Source organism: Leucopleurus acutus, assembly GCF_964270905.1.
Source record: "Leucopleurus acutus genome assembly, chromosome: 15".
NCBI classification, from domain to species: domain Eukaryota; kingdom Metazoa; phylum Chordata; class Mammalia; order Artiodactyla; family Delphinidae; genus Leucopleurus; species Leucopleurus acutus.
This window is the reverse complement of record NC_139157.1, coordinates 28,307,752-28,328,316: the sequence shown is the minus strand read 5'-3', so window position 1 is coordinate 28,328,316 and position 20,565 is coordinate 28,307,752. Positions and strand designations below refer to the sequence as shown.

At 35.2% G+C, this 20,565-nt stretch overlaps 1 protein-coding gene across 4 annotated transcripts in view; it reads right to left on the bottom strand.

Annotated features, from left to right (window-relative positions):
- The window catches only part of HBS1L (HBS1 like translational GTPase), an 81,812-nt gene that overhangs the window by 20,694 nt on the left and 40,553 nt on the right, over nucleotides 1-20,565 (bottom strand). For 2 of the 4 annotated variants that reach the window (XM_082855615.1, XM_082855618.1), the window contains 4 exons: nucleotides 9,258-9,366; nucleotides 4,598-4,860; nucleotides 3,961-4,126; nucleotides 1,131-1,248 (listed from right to left, as the gene is read on the bottom strand). In XM_082855615.1, the coding sequence (XP_082711741.1) occupies nucleotides 1,131-1,248; nucleotides 3,961-4,126; nucleotides 4,598-4,860; nucleotides 9,258-9,366 (656 nt within the window). Of the gene's footprint in view, nucleotides 1-1,130; nucleotides 1,249-3,960; nucleotides 4,127-4,597; nucleotides 4,861-9,257; nucleotides 9,367-18,070; nucleotides 18,194-20,565 lie in introns of all 4 variants that reach the window. The other 2 variants (XM_082855619.1, XM_082855616.1) reach the window with 2 other exon arrangements.

Below are 20,565 nucleotides of genomic sequence, written 5' to 3'. Positions count from 1 at the left end.
ACCATTGTGCTTGGCACATTCAGTAAGTTTTCACTGAATGAACACATATATACATACACACACACACACACACACACACACATACATACACACACACACATACATACATACATACACATACACATAAGGAAACAAAGAAAAATATACCCTTTGGTAAATGCAATGAGAAGTATATCAATTTAAAATGGGGCTAATATGTATTTCACAGAATTGTTACAAGGATTAAACTAAATGCATGCAAAATACCTAGTACAGAGTCTGGCCTGTATTCAGTAGTCAATCAACGTGATAATTATTACTTTTCAATCTTCATTATCTCATTCAGTCCATGGACTGTAAATTAATATTCTGAAATTATATGTCAACTTCCTTAAATAGAATCAAATACTGCCTTATTTATCTTCAAATATATTCTAATTTATTCATATAACATCCCTTTTAGGTTGACATTCTCATAACATTTGTTGATAAACATTCCCTTTAAATGGGTGGAAGAACTCAGAAAATGGTCAATCATTGAACACTTTTGCCAAGTGACACAAACTTCTGAACTCTCCATATTTTCCAGTAGTCATCTATTATAGAAGAAATCAATGTCCTATATGTGTAGTGCTATTTGCATTGTTTTAATTATTTAAAGTTATTATCTTTGGTTTTTTCAGTATCCTCATTAAGAATCATGTAAGCTTACAAACTGCAATGGTTTTTTAATCTTAAGAAAGCAAATAAACCACAGGGGAAGACTCCCAAGCTTCACTATTTCTGCATAAATTAGCTCTTTAAAAAGATATATGACTTGAATATAAATATAGTAAAAAGGCAGATGTTGAAATATTCACTCCAACTTAGTAATAAATGAATTATAAAGCTATGCCTCATTGAGCCCTTACCATTATTTTTACTACAAAGAAATTTGTAGCTTTTATACATTTGCTTCTTTGTAATAAATCAGAAAAGGTTTTATAAAGTACCAATAGAGATCACGAAAAATACATTTCTCTATTTTTTTTCAAATTTTTTAAAAAGTTAAAATTTTAATATTTTAAAAGTTATAATCCTAGCATTATAACCTCAGCATCAGGAAATTTTATGTACAATCAGTGTACTTTGGTTAAGAAAATATCTGGTACCTGGGCTGCTCCTGTAATCATATTTGGAATGAAATCCTTATGGCCTGGAGCATCCATTAATATAATAACTTTGGTTTTGGTCTCAAACTTTGTCATACCAACATCCATTGTTACTCCCCTTAAAGAAAACATAAAATGGTTAGAATGCACCATAGAAATAATCAGTGTTATGGATTATTTAATAATATAGGTGAAATGACAGTCTAAATTCTTAACTAATAATGGGAATTCTATTATATAGTCTATTATTTTGAATAATTAGGCTATCTGGAATTTCTGCTGTAACAGAATTACACTGGTATGGCTTTAAAACAAGGTTTGGATACAACAAGAGCTTAATCAAAATGATTGATGCTTCCCATTTCCTTTTTTTTTTTTTTCAGTAAGAAGAAGTACACATTGTGAACAAAGAAAGATATATAGGGACATATCTGGAGTGGGAAACAATAAATATTGCAGGTGAGAAAAGATAAAAATGAAGAATGACCACTATCAGGATGTACCTTTCCTCATTTTCTTACATTTATGCTTCACTAATTATAGAAATAAACTTATAAAACTTTCATTTGTAAGGCTGGTCAGTATGTTACACATTTAGCAAACAGGAAATATCAAAGGAGATGAACAATTTTTTTTACAATTGAGAGACAGGGACAGTAGTGGTTTTACATCCCATGTCATCCTCTTGGAGTCCAACACAGTGCCTCTTCTTAGCCACAAAAACATAGATTCAGATATAAGAAAGCCCAGGAGGGTCTACAAAAGTAGCAAGTCTTTCTAGACTGCAGGAATTTAAAAAGGGAAATCACATGGGCAATAAACTAGGTAACTATTCATCCTGGTTTGCCCAGGATAGTCCATAGTAAGGAATGAGCACTCCCTTCTACTACCAAAGTGTCCCAACAATTATAATGGTAAATTATGTGTTCACCCTAGCAGTCAGGTAACTGTGGGTCTCCTTAGTCAAGTTATTCTAGTTTAATCCGAAACCACGGGCCATTTGAGTTTGCAAAAATGATACTTAATTCTCTTTAATAATTCCCAAGTAAGTGCCTGAGAATAGTGATGAACCAAGACTGAGTCTGAGCTCCTCCTTGGACTGCTTTGACCATACTCTTTTGACCCAGCTCTGCTCTGCATTTGTAACTGAGAGGATATGAAAATGTCACTCAGGCTACTAATTTCTGTCCAACACATGAGCAGAACAGAGGATTTATAAATATTTAACATGGTAGGATAAGCAATTCACTGTATTTTTGAAATGCTACTAAGGAATATATAGTGGTGAATTAAAACTCCCATTATGTATATGGAAGCTTCTGCTACCTACAGAATAAAGGAATATTCTAAAAATTGTAGCATGCTGAGCAACAGAAAACTACCAGCAGCAAAAATATGACAGCCAACTAGCAGATTTATTGTTAAAAAAACACTAAAATTATTAATTATTCTAGGAGATAGATTATTAGCTTACTTGCCTGCTCAACTCACACATGAAGTAAATTCAAACAAAGCCATTCTAACTTAATTATACTGTCCTCAATCTCTTTACCTACTTAATAGATAGTACAAAAAAACTAAAAAGCCATATATCAATAATCTGCTTAATAAGCTGATAGGTGGAAATTTAGTCTTCTAATACTGATATCATACAAAATTCTGTTTTCCAATATTCATTTTCCCAAAATGTGTAACTGTCCAACTATTTTTTCTTACTAGGTTGTAAAACAAGCTTGTGATACTATGAAGAATAAGAAAGACACCTACAAGAAAAAAACAAAACAAAACTCAAACCACTATGATGTAAAATTCTATTTACCAGAAGAGCTAAGGAATATTGTGACCTGCTTTATTGAGAATTATCTTATATCAATACTCCAAGAAAATAAACATACTTTTAAAAAGTATGAAAATCCAAATATGTTCTCTAATCATATTCAGAATGAAGACATCAGAGAACAGAGTAACTTCTTTGTTGATTCAGGATTTTCAGAGGGCTTCAGTCTTTATTATTTTGAGACAGTAGGTATATTTGCCATTTCACTTAATTATAAGTGTCCTCTTTCTTTCCTGACAAAGGTGCCATTGGCTTCCCCATCCCTACCAGTTCTAACATGAAATATCTAAAAAGACTTCAAAAGAAATACTTTGGCCAGAGGTATATGAATATCTATATTCTCCTAAAATCTCACCAAAGTTAGCATTGAACACAGTAACACACACAGAAGTAATCAAATGGATTAGATCTACCTGGTAGGAGACAGGTTTAATTACTTGTTTGTTGACTCTGTCTCATAAAAGCATAGTACAGAAAGTATAAAGATGAATTAAGCCTGGTAATTTGAATTTAGCGGTCATTTTGATTCTAGACAGAAGACAGTTTACTACAAAAAGTTACCTTTCCTTTATAACCTGATATAATAATCTTATGTATATTAACATTATATATATTAATTTTAAATTAAGAGTCTTGCTCATAATTTTCATTCAAAATCAAGACAATTTGACATATACTCAGGGAAGTGACAACCGAAACTTCTCCCACAGAATAATTAGCTATGGGTTTTTACTGCCTTTTTCTCTGCTTTTAAAAAAAATTTTTAATAAACATTTTTTAAACTATTTTCATAGAATTTGGAAGAGTAAAAAATGTACGTAGACTACAATGAAAACTACAATAAAAACATTTCCCTGATAATTGAAAACTTTTTTCTAAAAATAGTCTCTAAAATATTTCATGCTTTGTTTCATGCATATTCAACATATTTACATACTTATTTAAAAGACTATATACCATTTCAGAATGAAAATTTTGAAATATAGTGACTACCTTTCCCTTTCTTCGCCAGTCTCATCCAAGACCCATGCATATGCAAACGAAGATTTGCCAGCCTTTTTAGACTCTTGTTCATACTTATGCATAGTTCTTTTGTTTACATTACCCAGAAGATAAAGCAAATGGCCCATCAGAGTACTTTTCCCAGCATCAACATGACCTAAGGAAAATTGATTGAGGATTAATACTAGATACATTTTCTAGATGTTGTTCACATTGAGGCATTGCAGGAATATGTAATTCAATAGTTCATGTCAGTGTTTAGAGTAATAAATACCAATTTTTATCAAATAACAGTTAAGATGTCTAAATGGAGGGAAAAAAGCATGTCTCTTTAAAGGGGGGAAATTTTCCTTTATTTCTGGAAATGAAGATTATCAATGAGACAGGCAATTTTCAAATGTTCACAAAATGAAAATGCCACAACCAAGTCTAATGACCTCTTTAGTGACTTGGCATTATTTCACCCAGAGTGACCTTGGAAACTTGACATTATGATGCAATGCCTCCTTGCTTCATGTCTATTTACACCCACAGAGAAATGCAGAGTGGAACGAGTTTCCATGCTGCCACTAGAAAGTTTCTGGGCTTAAGCAGTTGACTGACAATCCAGAGGAACAAAGGGCATTACCAATGACCACTAGGTTGAGGAGTTGCTTCCCTCCTTGCCGCTTTTCCAGCTCCGCTTTGATATCTATTTGTTGCCTCAGCTTGCTAGACTTTTTCACTGGTGTCGGTGTTGAACTCTGCTCTTCTGATGCTTGAATGGTGTGGGATGGAAGGGCTGATTTAGAAGCGGTCTCAAGTGCATCAGAAGAAACAAGGCCGGTATCTTCACTAGAATGTCCTTTTTGAGGTGTGTGGAAAATATGACCATTTTCTTCAGCAGTTACTCTACAGAAAGCATAGATAGGAATAAAGTGCTTAAAACAATTCGACTGATATCCTATAATGTCAGAAGGGCAGGGAAGTTGTCTCTTCATATTCCTTACACTTGCAGACCAAAAAATGATCTTCACTAAGTGGCTAGAGTCTGTTAAGGTGGAAATGATAAGTAGCTAGACCCAAACCACACGAATACATACATGGAAGATCCCAAGAGAAAAACAGACGACCAAAAACTAAGATAAGAAGAAAATATCCCATAAAATAACTGAAATTCAATGTGTAAGCCCATAGCTTAGCCATACAATCCTATCAAAACAGATGGCATAAAGGAGATATTTTGTAAAAATTGGCATTGTGTTCCTGGAGATAAATCAGTACTAAAAAAATAGCTTTATCAGTTTTATCCCTAACTCATTCCTCCAACCAGACAGAGACTTACAATTTTTTTTGCTCAAACACTATCCTTAAGGGAGATATTGCTAAATGTGTACATTTTCTTATTACTTTTGGCAAAAAAGTTTTAATTCATTAATTCAACAAACACTTGATTCACTAAAAACTATATTAACATATACTAGCACTGATGTTGAGAAGAAAAGATAAAGAAATGAAAAAGTTATCAACTGATCCCAAAAGCTTACAATCTATTGAGGAACTCAGATATGTAAAGTAGAAGCAATACCATCTAGCTTAACTTATTTCCTCCTTGACAATGACATTGCCTCCAAAAGTAAACACTGATCTTATTTCTTCGATAGTTCTTGGACTATCCTCCATAGAAACTATAACAGTGCTATGCCATGGATAGCTATAAAGGATGTAATCTAATCAACCAGACTACGATTTGTCTTACCTTTCCTTCACAGAATTAGGACAAAGAACAGGTTAAATTGCAAGTTATTAAGAATGAAACCAATTATATGTGACTCAACGTGGATCTGGCAGAGAAGAATTACATACAGAAAGCAGTTTACAAAAATAACGTAAGGATTGCAGCTAATGGAAATGTATACGAACAGTAAATCTGCCAATATTTTCTTCTTGCCCACAATAACAAAAACAGATTCATTGTTCCCCCTCAGGGTGTTTTTACATGCTCAACACTGACCCTTGCTCCTACGCCTCAGGAACAAATCACATTCGTTATATTTGCAACTTCATTAAAAGTCTCATATTCATTCCCATTTTATTTTGGTTTTGCAAATCTCCACTAACCAACTTTGGTGTTCACTTTTTAACACTGCTTAGACAGATTAGCTTCATCTCAAACTACAGGGAAAAAATATCAGTATGTGGAAAATGTTCCCATTCTTTTTTTTAAGAGTCCAACCAAGTTAAGTAAATCAAATTTAAACTATAATGTGCAAACATTTATTTGAATGACCACAGCTAGTTCTCTAAAACAAAAACATGATAACTCTGCATTTAGGGGAGTAAAAAAAAACCCTACAAATTACAATGAAAGTATTCAACCAGAATGACTAGTCACGTCACAGAATCTGGTTCTGATCAGACCTGAGAGAAATCACAATCTCTGGCTGCAAATCTTTCTGTTTTCAGTGACAGAGGCTTTTCTTCAAAGGAAAGCTCACGCTAACTCCAACATGGAAAAGAGATAAAAGCAGAACAGCTATGGCTGACACAGTGGGTTGAGGCCTGAAACTCAGCTCATCCACCCATCCAGGCAGCCCTGCTCAGGATAGGAAGAGCGCCACAAAACATGGCCTGACTCGATTATCTCATTTACAATTCAGTAACATGAAAGGTTTGCTTTTCTTTCACTTTCATAATAACATTCCCTTCAAGTAAATTTTAGGCAAACTGCAAATTAGTTCACTAAACTGTACAATGTTAGAGAAAAGGGTCAAAGTAATTAGAAAAGCATCGACGAAAAGTCTGTACTTAGTAAAAACTCCTGCGTAATATGAAGTAAAAGCTAATGTTTTAAGATTTTGAAAAATCTCAAAGATGAGGTCTAAAAATGACCATTCTGGGTTCAGGATTATAATTACTGACTGGTACAAAAGAAAGTATAGGTTGGTTGAATATTTTTTCAGGTGCTTTCTGATATATATTGTATATATATTGTATATATTGTAACCTTATCTACTATTTTAAAGTGACCGGTCTGTTTTTTTTAAAACCATCTTTCCAAGAGTGGGAATATTTCTACATGAATCTAGAGGCTTAATCTTTCTTTGAGAGTTATTTAAATGATACTGGAAAGCTAATAATTTAGATTGAAGAGGTTAAGCACAGAGTTGTTTGTTCTCTATGCAAGGTTCTAATGATTTTTACTTACTGCACTTTCTAGAGAAATATTTACTATCTTTACTATTAGTGAAGAAAAAGTTTGCTGTTTCAGTTTCTTCTAAGAAATGCATTATTCTTTCTTTATAAGCTGCCACTGGGAATCACACTATGTAGAAATCTATGATGCTGAAATCTTGACTCAAAAGTGTTTATGTTTCTCTGTGCTTTCTTGAGACCAAATCAAAACAACAGCCTAAGTATTATCCCTACTATAAATGTCCCCCCAAAATCCTATAAAAGTATTTGAAGTAAATATAGCTTGGTCCTTGAGCAACTATATGCATTCTGAGTATCTCCATTTGTACTTGCAGACCTTTCACATTCTGATGACGTCTCCCACAGGGCCACATCAAAATATTGGCTCACAGGCTGCCTTTTACCTTTATACTATTTCCGGGTTTATTTTTAAAATAAAATGTATTTCTCCAAGGACTCTGATCAATAAATATTTAAACAACTATTCTACGAAAGGAATATGATGATGAACATTAATGGTCCCTGTCCTCATGAAGCATATAGTCTTGTAAGATTTTGAAACGCTTGCATTATACTTGTAAAGCATAGAGGTGGGTTTCTAAGAATTATTTACTTATATTTACTATTTATTTTTTTCTTGATCATTTATTACCCATTATTTTTATAAATATTCATATAGATAACTATGTATTTACTTCTAATATATAGATTAATATACATGGACAAGTCTAGAACTAAGCCTATTTTCTCATTCCCTTTTCTTTGTACTATGCTCATCTGCATGTTGCTTTCTAAACCTTCTGCATAAGATTATAAAATCCTTAGAACAAGGAATTGTGTATTCTATTTATTTTTTCCTCTCTCAATGAAAATAATTCCATAATAGGATTAAATGGCACTCAAGACATGAGAATAAAAAAGGTACTTATGATTCTTACAACCCAACCTTCATTCAGAGAGAAAAGACATACATCGAGCTTTTTGTTACTGAATCAGGATTCAGAATTATTTTAACGGGCTAAAGTTACTCAAATTAAAAATTAACGTTTTCATTCATTCATTTAACTAACATATACTGAATGCCTACTATGTCCTAGATATGGACTTCTTTCCCTCACTAAATTTGAAATCTAATGAATAAAGTCTTGCTTCTATAAAATAAAACAAAAAAAATGAACTAGGTAATCATTAACATTCTTCCCAACCAAGACTCATGGATACTTCTATTAATTTACATAAAAGAATGTTGTAAGGGAGAAAAAAATGGCTGCTGAGTTTGTATTTCCTGAAATTGGGGGGAAAAAAATCCTCTATTGTTTATATTTGATAATAGTGTTTCGTGTCTGATAGACAAAATATATATAATTTATAAATAATAGATTTAGGAAATGATTGAAAAACCCGAAAACTTTTAAAGAAGTTTAAAGTTAATGTCTTTAGGGGAACTAAGATCCCACATGCTGCACGGTGCGGCCAAAAAAAAAAAAAAAAAATTAAAGTTAATGTCTTTAAACTGTGCTGTTATGTCTCAAGCAACCCACTTCCCTTGTCTATAAAAACTCCTGAGAGAATCCTAAAGACTGTGAAAAGAAAGAATAAATGAGTGCTACTAAAGTATGACTTATTATCATTTCTCACTAGATATTTGCAATTCTAGGTAAGTTTTATTTTATATTTTGTCTTTGTTATACTGATCCATTTTATTCAGTATGAAAATCTAAAAGAGTTTAAAGATAATAGTAAAAAAATTTTAATTAATGATTCCTTGATTCACCAACTACATTTAATTCCCAAACACTGCTTACTTACACCATCTAGTGGCAAAGGATTCCCTACCTCACAGTGCTAGATTTCACAAAATCATAGGTTTTTAACGTTAAAGTAGCTATATTTAATTTGTATAAGGAAATTGACAGTGAGGTAGGTTAATATACATAGGTAAGTCTAGAATCAAGCTTAATTTCTCATCCCCTTTTCTTTGTACTATGCCATACTGAGGACCCATTATACTTCAATGATTATATTATGCAAAATTGAAATAGATTCTCTTTCTTACAGTCTAACAAGGAGACAATACTAATTTCAAAAAAGGGGGGAGGGGTTAAAAACCTTACCCAGGCACTTCAAATCCCATAGTTTGCTTCTTTCCAGATACAGTCATTTTAGCAACTTTTGGCACAATATCAGATTCACTTCGAGATGACTGGGAATCTATTGATTTTCCTAATGAAAGAGTAAAATATAAAAGTCTAGTTAATTCAAATTGATTCCTAGAAATATTTATTACACATTAAATACATATTATGGTAATCTTCACAGAATCACATCTTTATATGTATTTTTTCTCTAAAAAATATTCAGTGAAATTTTAAAATGCTGAAAGAAATTCTTCTGTCACCCTATTCTGGGAAATCCCCCATTGTCAGGACTCTGCTGTGCTTAACCTCCACCAAATCTCTTCCTAATTTTGAACTGACTCTTAAGTTTCAGTATTAAGAGGTCACAAGGTGGTTTCTGCATTGAGCCTCATTCTGACATTATACCTAGACCCTGTATCTCCCTCTCCTACCACACCCTTTCACAATACTAAAATTGTCCAGTCAGTTAGCAGATGGCTAAACTATTTTTAATCGTGATACCTACAAACTGATGAGCAAGTTGAGAGTCTGCTGAGTTGTGCTAGATACTGCATATATTTTACTTGCTCACAATACTAGACTTAGCAAGATATTTGATATCTCCACAGAATACGGGGGAAGAAGTCAACATAGAAAAAGTAAATTAAGAACATGAAGGAGAATAAATTACGAGCTAGATCAAAGTAAGACTTTTGTGCATTTGATCCTTTAAAAAACATATATGAAATTCTTCAGAATGTATCTTTATTATTTTCAGTAAGAGTACCATCAGGATTGGGTCCACATAAAACTATGGAAACCGCATTGCTCCACTGGTAAATATATATACAGAAATTACTTTTAAAAATTAGAAAAGATAAATTAATGTACATAATTCATTCAAAATGTTTGCTATTTGCTTACTATATGCCAAGCACTACGCTGGAAATATAGTGGTGAACAAGAGCAGACATAATCCTTGTACTGAGAGAGCTTACAGTCTAGTGGAGAAAACTGATCACAAAAAATAAAATTACGACTGTTACTAGTGTTATAATCTGTATACGGTACTATCAGATTTGGTGACAGGGCACATGAATTAGAGTGCTTCCATAGGAAAATGAGAGTTAAGTGAAGACACAAAAAATGAGCAAGAACAAACTACCCAGAAAGGAAGAGCATTCCAAACAGAGAGTAGCTGTATGACGGCCCTGCTGTAGGAGGCAGCATGGCCTTCAGAGGGAGTAAAAGCAGAGGGGAGAGGGAACATAGTTAAATGGAGCTGAAGAGGGGGGCAATGGCCAGGCAATGCAGGACCTTTAAGCCACAGCAAAGATCCTAATGCTTTTTCTAACACATCTGGAAGCCAACAAAATGATGTAAGAAAGTGGGGGGAAGGGAAAGAGAGGAGAAGATAAAACAAAGGGTCAAACTCAAAGGAGAAGTCTGGGCTGGAGCATATATTTATGATTCATCAGCACATAATTAGTTGTTGAAGGCACTGACATAAGTGAGATCACCAAGGGAGAGAATACTGAGTAAGAAAAGGAGTGGTCTCAGGACAAAGCCTTGGAAGAAATTCAACCTTTAATCACAGATAGAGGACAGCAAGAAAGAGGACAGTGAGCCTACAAAAAGGTGACAGAGGAGGGCCGGGGAGGATGGTGCCCAGGAAGCTAAGGGAAGTGGCATCATCAGAGTCTGAAGTTGCTGTTCAGTCAAGTGAGACGACTGAAAACATTCACTAGTGACATGATTCCTTTAGATAAAGGTCATTGGTAGAGTTAGCAAGAACCATCTGAGAGAAGTGAGGGAAGGCAAAGCCAGAATGGGTTAAAAAAAAGAAGGTGAGAAAACAGGCAGCAAGTACATGTCCACTATCTCTTACGCATAATTCCAAAATCCAAAAGCTCTGAAAAATTAAGGTTTTTTGTTTTAACTCATTTGGAAGCAAAACCTGACCTGGACTAAAGTGAAGCTTTTTGTAGCCCTTATTTATCCCATTTAAAGTGGAAAGCCATACATTTCAGTGCAGAAATAACAATGTGATGATTAAAGGGTGCTGCCCCAAATTCCACTGGGGTGATCATACCACAGACGTTAATGCTTTTCTCAATCCAAAAAATCTGATTTCTGAGTCAAATCTGGTCCCAAGGGCTTTAGATAAGCAATTGTAGATATGGACTAATGACCCTCTCAAAAAAATCTGGTCGGAAAGGGAGGAATGTGGTAGAATGGTAGCAAAAGGGAAACATGGCATCATCTGATGGAGAACATAAAACTGAAAGGGCTGGCTGAAAATATCAGGAAGAAAAAAGATCATGTCAGATATTTTAGAATTTCTGAGAATGTAGAGAGGGATGGGACATAAAGCACAGGTAGAAACTGAACTAAAATAGGAGAAAGGCACTTTTACTGTGATAGAAGCCAGATCTCAACATTCTCATACAATGTTGAGAAGCTAGAAGATGAAAACCCCTGACAGTTAGCTTCTATTCTCTCCGTAACATAGCAACAAGTTACCTGGTGAGACTGAGGGTGAATGAGAAAAGTAAAAAGACTGGTGAAGCAAATACAGTTTTCAATAATCTTTGCACAAAGAATGAGTTGAATACACACAAAAATAGGGGAATCGTTGGATAGTATTGAGGGCCCATTTAAGATCTGCAATAACGAATCTGCAGTGGAATCCATCTGCCTATCCATGTGGCTTTTTCCAGCAAGGTTCAGCCATTCAGGAACACGCACAGAGAAGACACTGACTGCTTCATTCAGAGTGAAGTTTCTACCCAACAGGTACAAAAAAAGGACAGAGTAACAAGGTGGTTGAAGGTACTGGCAACAAAAGGGGGGAAAGTTATTGAAATGATAAATAATGAGCTCTAAGCTGAATTAAACAAATAAAATGACAAAGGAAGAGTACTGATGTACTGAAAGAAAGTTGAGGGGTCCAAAGGTCAAGAAAAGGTAACAATGTAAGAAGTACAACTAGGTGGCTGTTGTCAGAATGGGACAAGCGGTTTCATGATTTCGGAAGAGGCGGAGTTACAGCGAATTGCTGACGAGAGGGGAAGGTCACTGGAAATGAGGGGGTCAAGGAACTGCAAGTCCAGGCCGCTGGACTTGTTTCTCCACATTGATGCACAAGCTATGATCATGAAGAGCTTAGGGTGTAGAAGAACACTGTCAGCCAGCTTCCAAAGTCTTGATGAATAAGGAAAAGTAACCATGAGATTGTTCAGGAGATGAGAGCAGTGAAGAGTAATAAAAGGCTGGTTCGGGCAAAAGACAGAAACTTCAAAGGAGCAGAGATGGAAGGGGAGAAAAGGAAGGAGGGTGGGTGAAGGAATAATTGTTGGAAAAGGCAGAAAAGAAAATAAAGTTGACCTTCCAGACCCTGGGGTTTGAGAGGATATACATGAAGTAAGGCAAGGAAGTAAAAAAAAACACTAGGAAAACAGATTGAGAATTGTGGAGGGGTTTGATTTCCAGGATAAAAGCAGTTCCAAAGTTCTAGCAAAGGTAAAAAAGAGTGAGAGGTGAGTGAGTGATAAGGAAGGAGGAAACTGAGAGCATGATGGTGATGGTGGTGGTGATGGTGATGGAGAGGAGGGGGCAGGGCAGTGGTGTGTGTAGGTGGGGAGAACACCCTGACTGATAGAGGCATGGCAGACTTTGGCCTCTGTCAAAACAGGGAAAAAGAACCATAAAGCATAAAAACATCTCAGTCCAGGCTATACAGGGCTAATCCCCACTTCCTATTAAGATTAATTTTAATACCTTCTATTTTGTGTGTAAAAAATCCCTTGACTCACTTATACATTTAGTACATTGAAATACTGTTAATGTTGACTTTTTTTAAAAAGTAGGTGGGTCTTTAAGCAAAGAAAAGTCACAATATGAACCTGTAATATTTCTGGGGATGCAGTAAATATATTATTTTTCATTTCTGGTGATCCTATCTAGAGGATATCAAACCTCAAACCTAAGATGTAGTATTTCAAAAATTTGGTTATGTAAATGAAAGTATTTTTTAGAGGAAAAAGTACTACAGATCTGAATATAACCCATTAAAGCAATGGTTCATAAACTTTTTTATTTAGGTCAGATACCCCTTTGAAATAGCTAATGAAAACAATGGGACACTTTTGGCAGAGAAATACAGCACACACAAAATTTTGCATGCTATTTCAAGGGGTTCAATAATTCCAATCCTAGAACCCTCCACTTGAGAGATAACCTTGATTCAGGCTATTTTGGAAATATGTTAATTCAATTTGATGTTCTCCATAGTCAATGAAAACATACATTTAGTAAATTTTCCATTAAGCTGTTATTAATGGCAATGTGACATACTTTGACTTATCCAACCGCATTACACAGTCCCCCTCGTAACTAGCATCATGCTGATGACAGGCAAAATCTACTGACAGGTCAGAAATGAACTAATAACTAAAATAATCAGTCATGGATCAGTAAGAGATACATATATCCATCACATAAAAGTGTAAAATGTTTACTGTATTCCTTCATCTTCCCCAACCAAATAACAAATTCATTTTCTGTATAACAACCTCAAGAAACTGAGCACTGAAAGTCCCAAAATAATGGCAGCATATGGAATGAGTACTGGATGCAAATAAGGAGCTTGGATTCTGATTCCTGCTCTGCCACTAATTAACTGTTACCTACCTTACAGCTTAAACAGTTCATTTAATTTCACTAGCTTCCGTTTTCTCGTCTACATAATGAAGTAAATTAAACGGTTTCTAGTTCTGTGGATGTATGTGTCTGTGACTCCCAAACCATTAAGGTGTCCTTTAAATCAAATAGCCTACTAGGAGGTTAAAATGTGCCATTCCAAAGAAAAGTACCAATGTCCTCCCCCAAGTCATGTAAAACCCACCCACCAAATCATGGTCACCAGAAAGAAACATGTTCTGAAGATTCATATATTAGTGATTAATATATTAGTGATTAGTGTTCAGTCTCTAGTAGGATGAAGAATTGATCATCTTTTAGATTTTTCATTTGGATGAAAATAACAGCTACCCAGTTAATCAAGTCCAACCTGCTTGTTTTGTAGACAAAAAAAAACAACAACAACAAAACCAAGGAACAAAGAAGTGACTTCACCTTAGCAGCAGGGCATGTACTTAATTAATCAGCTCACCTACCTGTCCACTTCTCCTTTCTCATACACCATTTGTCTCTAAAGCAACGCTTCTTCTACCCCTAGTGGTTACCCCTTGCTGGACTACTTCTTCCAGAATTCTACTGTTTCCTTCCTGGGGTTAAGATCTAAGCAGCAAAATCTACTTGGCTCTGTCTCTTGAATATGAAGTTATCTAGGTCCCTTTCCTGAAGACATTTTTCAATGTATATTCCTTTGTAAAGGATTCAAGGCCAAATTTCCCTAGCACCACACGATTGTCATAGACTTGCTGAATTTAATGAAACTTCCTGCTTACATATCCACAAGATTTACGCTCTTTCGACTAATTCCTTTGGTCTTTACAACACAATCAATATTAGACTAACTAGCTCTTTGAGGATAAGAAGTGCCTCATACACCTGTCCACATAGTACAAAGCACACAACACAGTGCTCTACTCACAACAAGCATTCAAGAAACAGAGTTTAATGATCAACCCCTAAGGGTTTAAGTTTTGAAACCATGAGTTGATCTCTATTGTTTTTGCAAGTTATCTTAGTTCTCTTCTTAAGGCAATAACCTCAATTTACTCTCTACCTACTTCCTGCACTTATAATCAGCCACCTTGGACTTCCCTGGTGGTGCAGTGGTTAAGAGTCCGCCTGTCAATGCAGGGGACACAGGTTCTATCTCTGGTCAAGGAAGATCCCACTATGCCACGGAGCAACTAAGCCTGTGCACCACAACTACTGAGCCTGTGCTCTAGAGCCCGCGAGCCACAACTACTGAGCCCAGGTGCCGCAACTACTGAAGCCTGCGCCCCTAGAGCCCGTGCTCCACAACAAGAGAAGCCACTGCAATAAGAAGCCCACGCACCGCAACGAAGAGCAGCCCCCGCTCGCGGCAACTAGAGAAAGCCCATGTGCAGCAACGAAGTCCCAACGCAGCCATAAATAAATAAGTGAATGAATGAATAAATAAATAAAATACCAGCCACCTCCTAGTGTTTAGAGCGCTGGGTTCTAGAAAGTCCACCTGGCACTTCCTGTGGGCACTCTTGTACGCTTTCCTGCCAGCAGGTTTTTATATGCTCTTTTTTACCTTCACAGCAACCACGCAGAATGGGTATAATTATTCCTACTTTACTTTAGAGAAACTAAAGTTCAAAACAGTTGATTTGCCAAAGATTATGCAGCCTTGGGCAGTGACAGAGCTAGATTAAAAAAAAAGGTATGAATCACATTTTTTTCTTTGATGTGGACCATTTTTTTTAAAAATCTTTATTGAATTTGTTACAATATTGCTTCTGTTTTATGTTTTGTTTTTTGGCCCCGAGGCATGTGGGATCTTAGCTCCCTGACCAGGGATCGAACCCGCACCCCCTACATTGGAAGGTGAAGTCTTAACCACTGGACCGCCTGGGAAGTCCCTCAAAGAGTTTATACATTATTCTGAGACAATTATAAACACTGTGGAGATTAAGTTGTAGAAAGAATAAGCAAGAGTATTCTATGTATGCACCTGAGTAATTAGGAACAACTTAACAAATGAAATGAGATTTGATCTGACCCTGAAAAATAAACAAAAAGGAGGAGAAAATAACATGGAAAAGTCATCTGTAAGGGTTAATGGGGCAAATATTCTGAAAAAGACTGGGCAGTGATCAATAAATTTTTAAAGACTATATAACTGAAGCTTTGAAGGAAAGAATTCTTTAAAACAAAAAAGATCTTTTATAGATTTATTTTCAAGGACTATTTTCTCATTCAATAAGTAGAAAGTAAAACAATATTAAATATTCTAAATTAGGGAAGATAATAACTGAGACTATTTAGAAATGGGAAAGGCTAAATTAAGAAGAGGTAAGAGAAAAAACCATAGAAACTTATATGTAATAATGATTTCTTCATAAAAGATGCTGCCATGTCTCATCAGTCTATAATTCCCTAACTTCTCTGTAGCCATTAATGAGGCATCCCCCACTCTTCAGTCCTAGGGTGCTTTAAACTCTACGGATATCTTCCACCCTGCAGTAATCAGTTCTAATCAGCATGGCTGGAAATCTAAGGCTCTGCCACCAAAACATTCACAACCTGGAGCCTTGACCTAGTCATCAAATACTCCAGAGACTGAGTTTATCCCATGTGCAAAATAAGGGTATCACCACCAATACCATCTACCTGACAAAGATTTTGTAATAAATACTATACTTGTAAAAGCACACCAACTATTTTAAAATATTCTCAACAACAACAAAAAAGACCTTATTCTATGGAATTATCTCATCATTGTTCATAGAATATCCTTGCCAGAAAACTCATAAATCAAAAATAATTACTGAAGTTTGTGGTCAATACATATTTACTATAAGTATCTTTAGTTTGACTGGATGTTGTTGCACCCATTAACCGCCTTTATTTTTTAAATGATTTTAGGCATTTATAGGATCAAAAAGTGCTAGAATAAACATGCACCTAGTCACAGATAAGCAGTAACACAAAAAGTATACCTCACCTTGGCTTGAACCCAGTGGTTTTTTTAATTCGCTTAAGTGTCATACAAGTTAAGTTTCAAGAGTACATACAAAAAAAGAGAAGAACATGCTAAGCTGATGTTCATCTGGAAAAGTAAATGTTAGAGAATGACCAATAAAATTTTTAAGTTAAGGATAATGATAGGGGACTAGAACTACCAAGATATCAAATATCATAAAGCTGAAGTAAGTTAAAATGTGGTAATGGCACAAAAATAGCTTGATGAATTAGAATAGAGCATCTGTAAATGAACCAATTAATAGTAATATATTTATGTTTGCTATACATAAAAATAAGAACTGAATGTTCTTATAGGAATATATAGGTTACACAGTTTTAAGTAGGAATTCAACATATGCAAAGAGATGTTTCAAATCAGTGGGAAGAGAATGGGTTATATTCAATATTGTATTGGGAATACTGGCTATCCATTTGAGAAAAAGACTCTATCATACGTTTATGGTGTTTCATACATAAATTCCTTGTTGATTAAAGATATGAAGAATAATATAAAAATATATTTAATTTTCAAATAAGGAAGACTGACAAATTTTACATAAAATTTTTAAAAATTTTCCCTGATTAAAGATACCACAAGCAAACATAAAAGTATGTGAGGAAATACATACAAGGGGTTAATATATGTATGTGTGTGTGTGTGTGTGTGTGTGTGTGTGTATGTGTGTGTGTGTGTGTGTGTGTGTGTGTATAAAGAGCTCCTACAAACCAATAAATAGACCAGTTCAAAATACACAAGTCAAAGAAAGGTGTGGCAGAGGAAACGGGGGTGGGGGGTGGGGGGGTGGGGACGGATAAGCAGGAGGAGCAAGGGGAGGACTGAAAAGAGGAGATGGTGGAAGAGGGGGGACAAACGGAAAAACGGCACAGAGGAATAAGTAAAAGGATTTCTACTTTTTTTTATTAGCATCCAGCGTTGCAAAGGGAAATGGGGAAAAGAGCACTATCTGACACCGTTGGCAAGAGTACAGCCTGGTACAACCTTTGGCAGGGAGAAAATTTGATAAAATAAAAAACTTTACTATATACACTATATTTCTGGGAATGCATTCTACAGAAATACTAACGCTACTGTGCAACAATATATGAACAACATTGTTTACCGTGATGCTGTCTGTAATGGTGAAAAAACTGTAGATGTACCTCAATAAGGGAATGGTTAAACAAATTATGATGTATCCAAACAATGAAATAATTTGCTTCAGATAAAATAGTAAACCTACATGCTTGAAAACAATAACACATTAAATGGGAAAAGCAATTGCAATATTATACAGCAAAGATGCTATATTATTATGTTATTGGCATTAAAAAGTCTACAAGAATGTAAGTGAACTTTAAAAGAGATTACCTCTACAGAGAGAGAAAGAGAAATATCGTACGAATCCCTTATATGAAGAATCTAAAAAGAAATGATACAAATGAACTTATTTACAAAGCAGAAACAGAGACTCACAGACTTAGAGAACAAACTTATGCTGACCAGCGGGGAAGGGTGGGGAGAAGGGATAGTTAGGGAGTTTGGGACTGACATGTACACACTGCTATATTTAAAATGGATAACCAACAAGGACCTACTGTAGAGCACAGGGAACTCTGCTGAATGTTATGTGGCAGCCTGGATGGGAGGGGAGTTTGGGGGAGAATGGATACATGTATATGTATTGCTGAGTCTCTTTGCTGTGCACCTGAAACTATAACAACACTGTTAATCAGCTTTACTCCAATATAAAATAAAAAGTTTTAAAAAAAAGTTATTACTTCTAGAGAGTGATATTAGGAAAGAGAGGAAGTGACTTTTCATATCAAAATTTACATATTTCTATGTTACAATGACTATGTATAATTTTTATAATTAAAAACCTTTAAGTGAGAAGCATATATATTAAAACATTTCAAAACACTAAAAACTTATTTCTGTACTATTCTTCAGAGATGCTCTTGATTTTTTCTTATTTCATGTTTTGAAACAAAGGTACAAATTTCATCCAATCAATAATCCAATGACAACTTTATATTCAGAATGCTCTAGTAAGGCTGAAAGTAATGCTCTAAACAGTTCTGTCTTTTGTGTTAAGTAACCCCTTGTTAGGCTCTGAGGCTTCTTGACAGCAAGGACTGAATCTTTTGGATTTTTCTATTTCCGCAACCAAAGTATGTGATACATGGCACATCATTTATACATGTCTGTTGAATGCTGAATTGAATAAACAAAATAATTTCCTAATAGCTCTTTCAACGCTCTAACAAATTCCTAAAGGAATGAAGGTGAAAACTAAAGGGAATTGTAAATGTGACGTCTTTAAACATGTCATCTCTTATGGGGAAAAAAAAACATGGTCAAATCTATCCTGCTCGTCTCAGATTTTCCAAAGCAGGATTTCTCAACCTCAGGACTACTGACATTTTGGGCAGGATATTTCTCTGATGGAGGCAAAGGGGTGTCCCAGGTATTGCAGGATGCTTAACAGCATCCCCAAACTGTCTACAGACAGAGCCAAATGTCCTTTGTGGGGCAAAATCACCTCCAGTTGAATACTGCTCTAAATAGTTATTAACAAAAGAATTAAATACATATTATACACCCAATAACCACTCCATGTCAAAATCCTCCATTTCAACTCTCACTTGAGAGTCTGGTAAAGTAGGTAAGACATAGACTCTGCTGCCACATAGCCTGGGTTGAATACAGGCCCTGCCACTTTAGTTATGTGACTTCAAGTAAGTCACTTCACTTCCCTCAGTGCCTAGTTTCCTCATCTGTAAAATGATAACAATATTGGAACCTACCTAATAGGTATGTTAAGAGAATTTAATGAGTTAACACATGTTAAGTGCTTAGAGTAATGCCTGGCATATATTAAGTACTGAATGATTCACACCACATCGAATCTATAGACACAAATTACTCTCTGACAATCACATATTAATTCATGGTGGGGAGGAGGGAAATTGTCAGCTGTATGACACTGTGTTAGGTACTGGAGTAGAGAGATCAAAGAATTAAGACATGATTCCTATCCTCAAGAAACCTTAAGTCTAATAGAGATACCACACAAACATTATTACAGTATGAACTGCTATAATGCAAGCACAGTGACAGTGCATAGGAAAGGTACTAACCCACCATACTGGAAGAATTAGGCAAGGTTTCCTTCAAAAGATTCCTAATGAATCTTGGAGGGAAAAATAAGGAACAGGGGCTCAGGGAACGTGACACAATGCATACAACTGACAGTAGATCGGCATGGCTCGGATATAGGGAAAGAGATTAATTGTGTGAGACTTAAGGACAGAAAAACTGACAACTCATTTAGGGCCACATATAACATTTAGGTACTTAACTTGATTTTGAAACGTAAGAGCCACTAAAAGAATTTAAGCATTGGTATGACATACCATATTGTGCTTTAAAATGAATTGTGGAGACAAGACTGAGAGAAAGCACATAGAAAATTGTTGTACTGATATGCGCAAGGAATTCTATGAACTGATGTAAGATAAGAACGATGGCGATGGTGAAAGGGTTATTTAAAAGATACTACAAGGTAAAATTAGGAACGTTTGCTGCCGGAATGTATGTAGGAAAGTGAGAGAA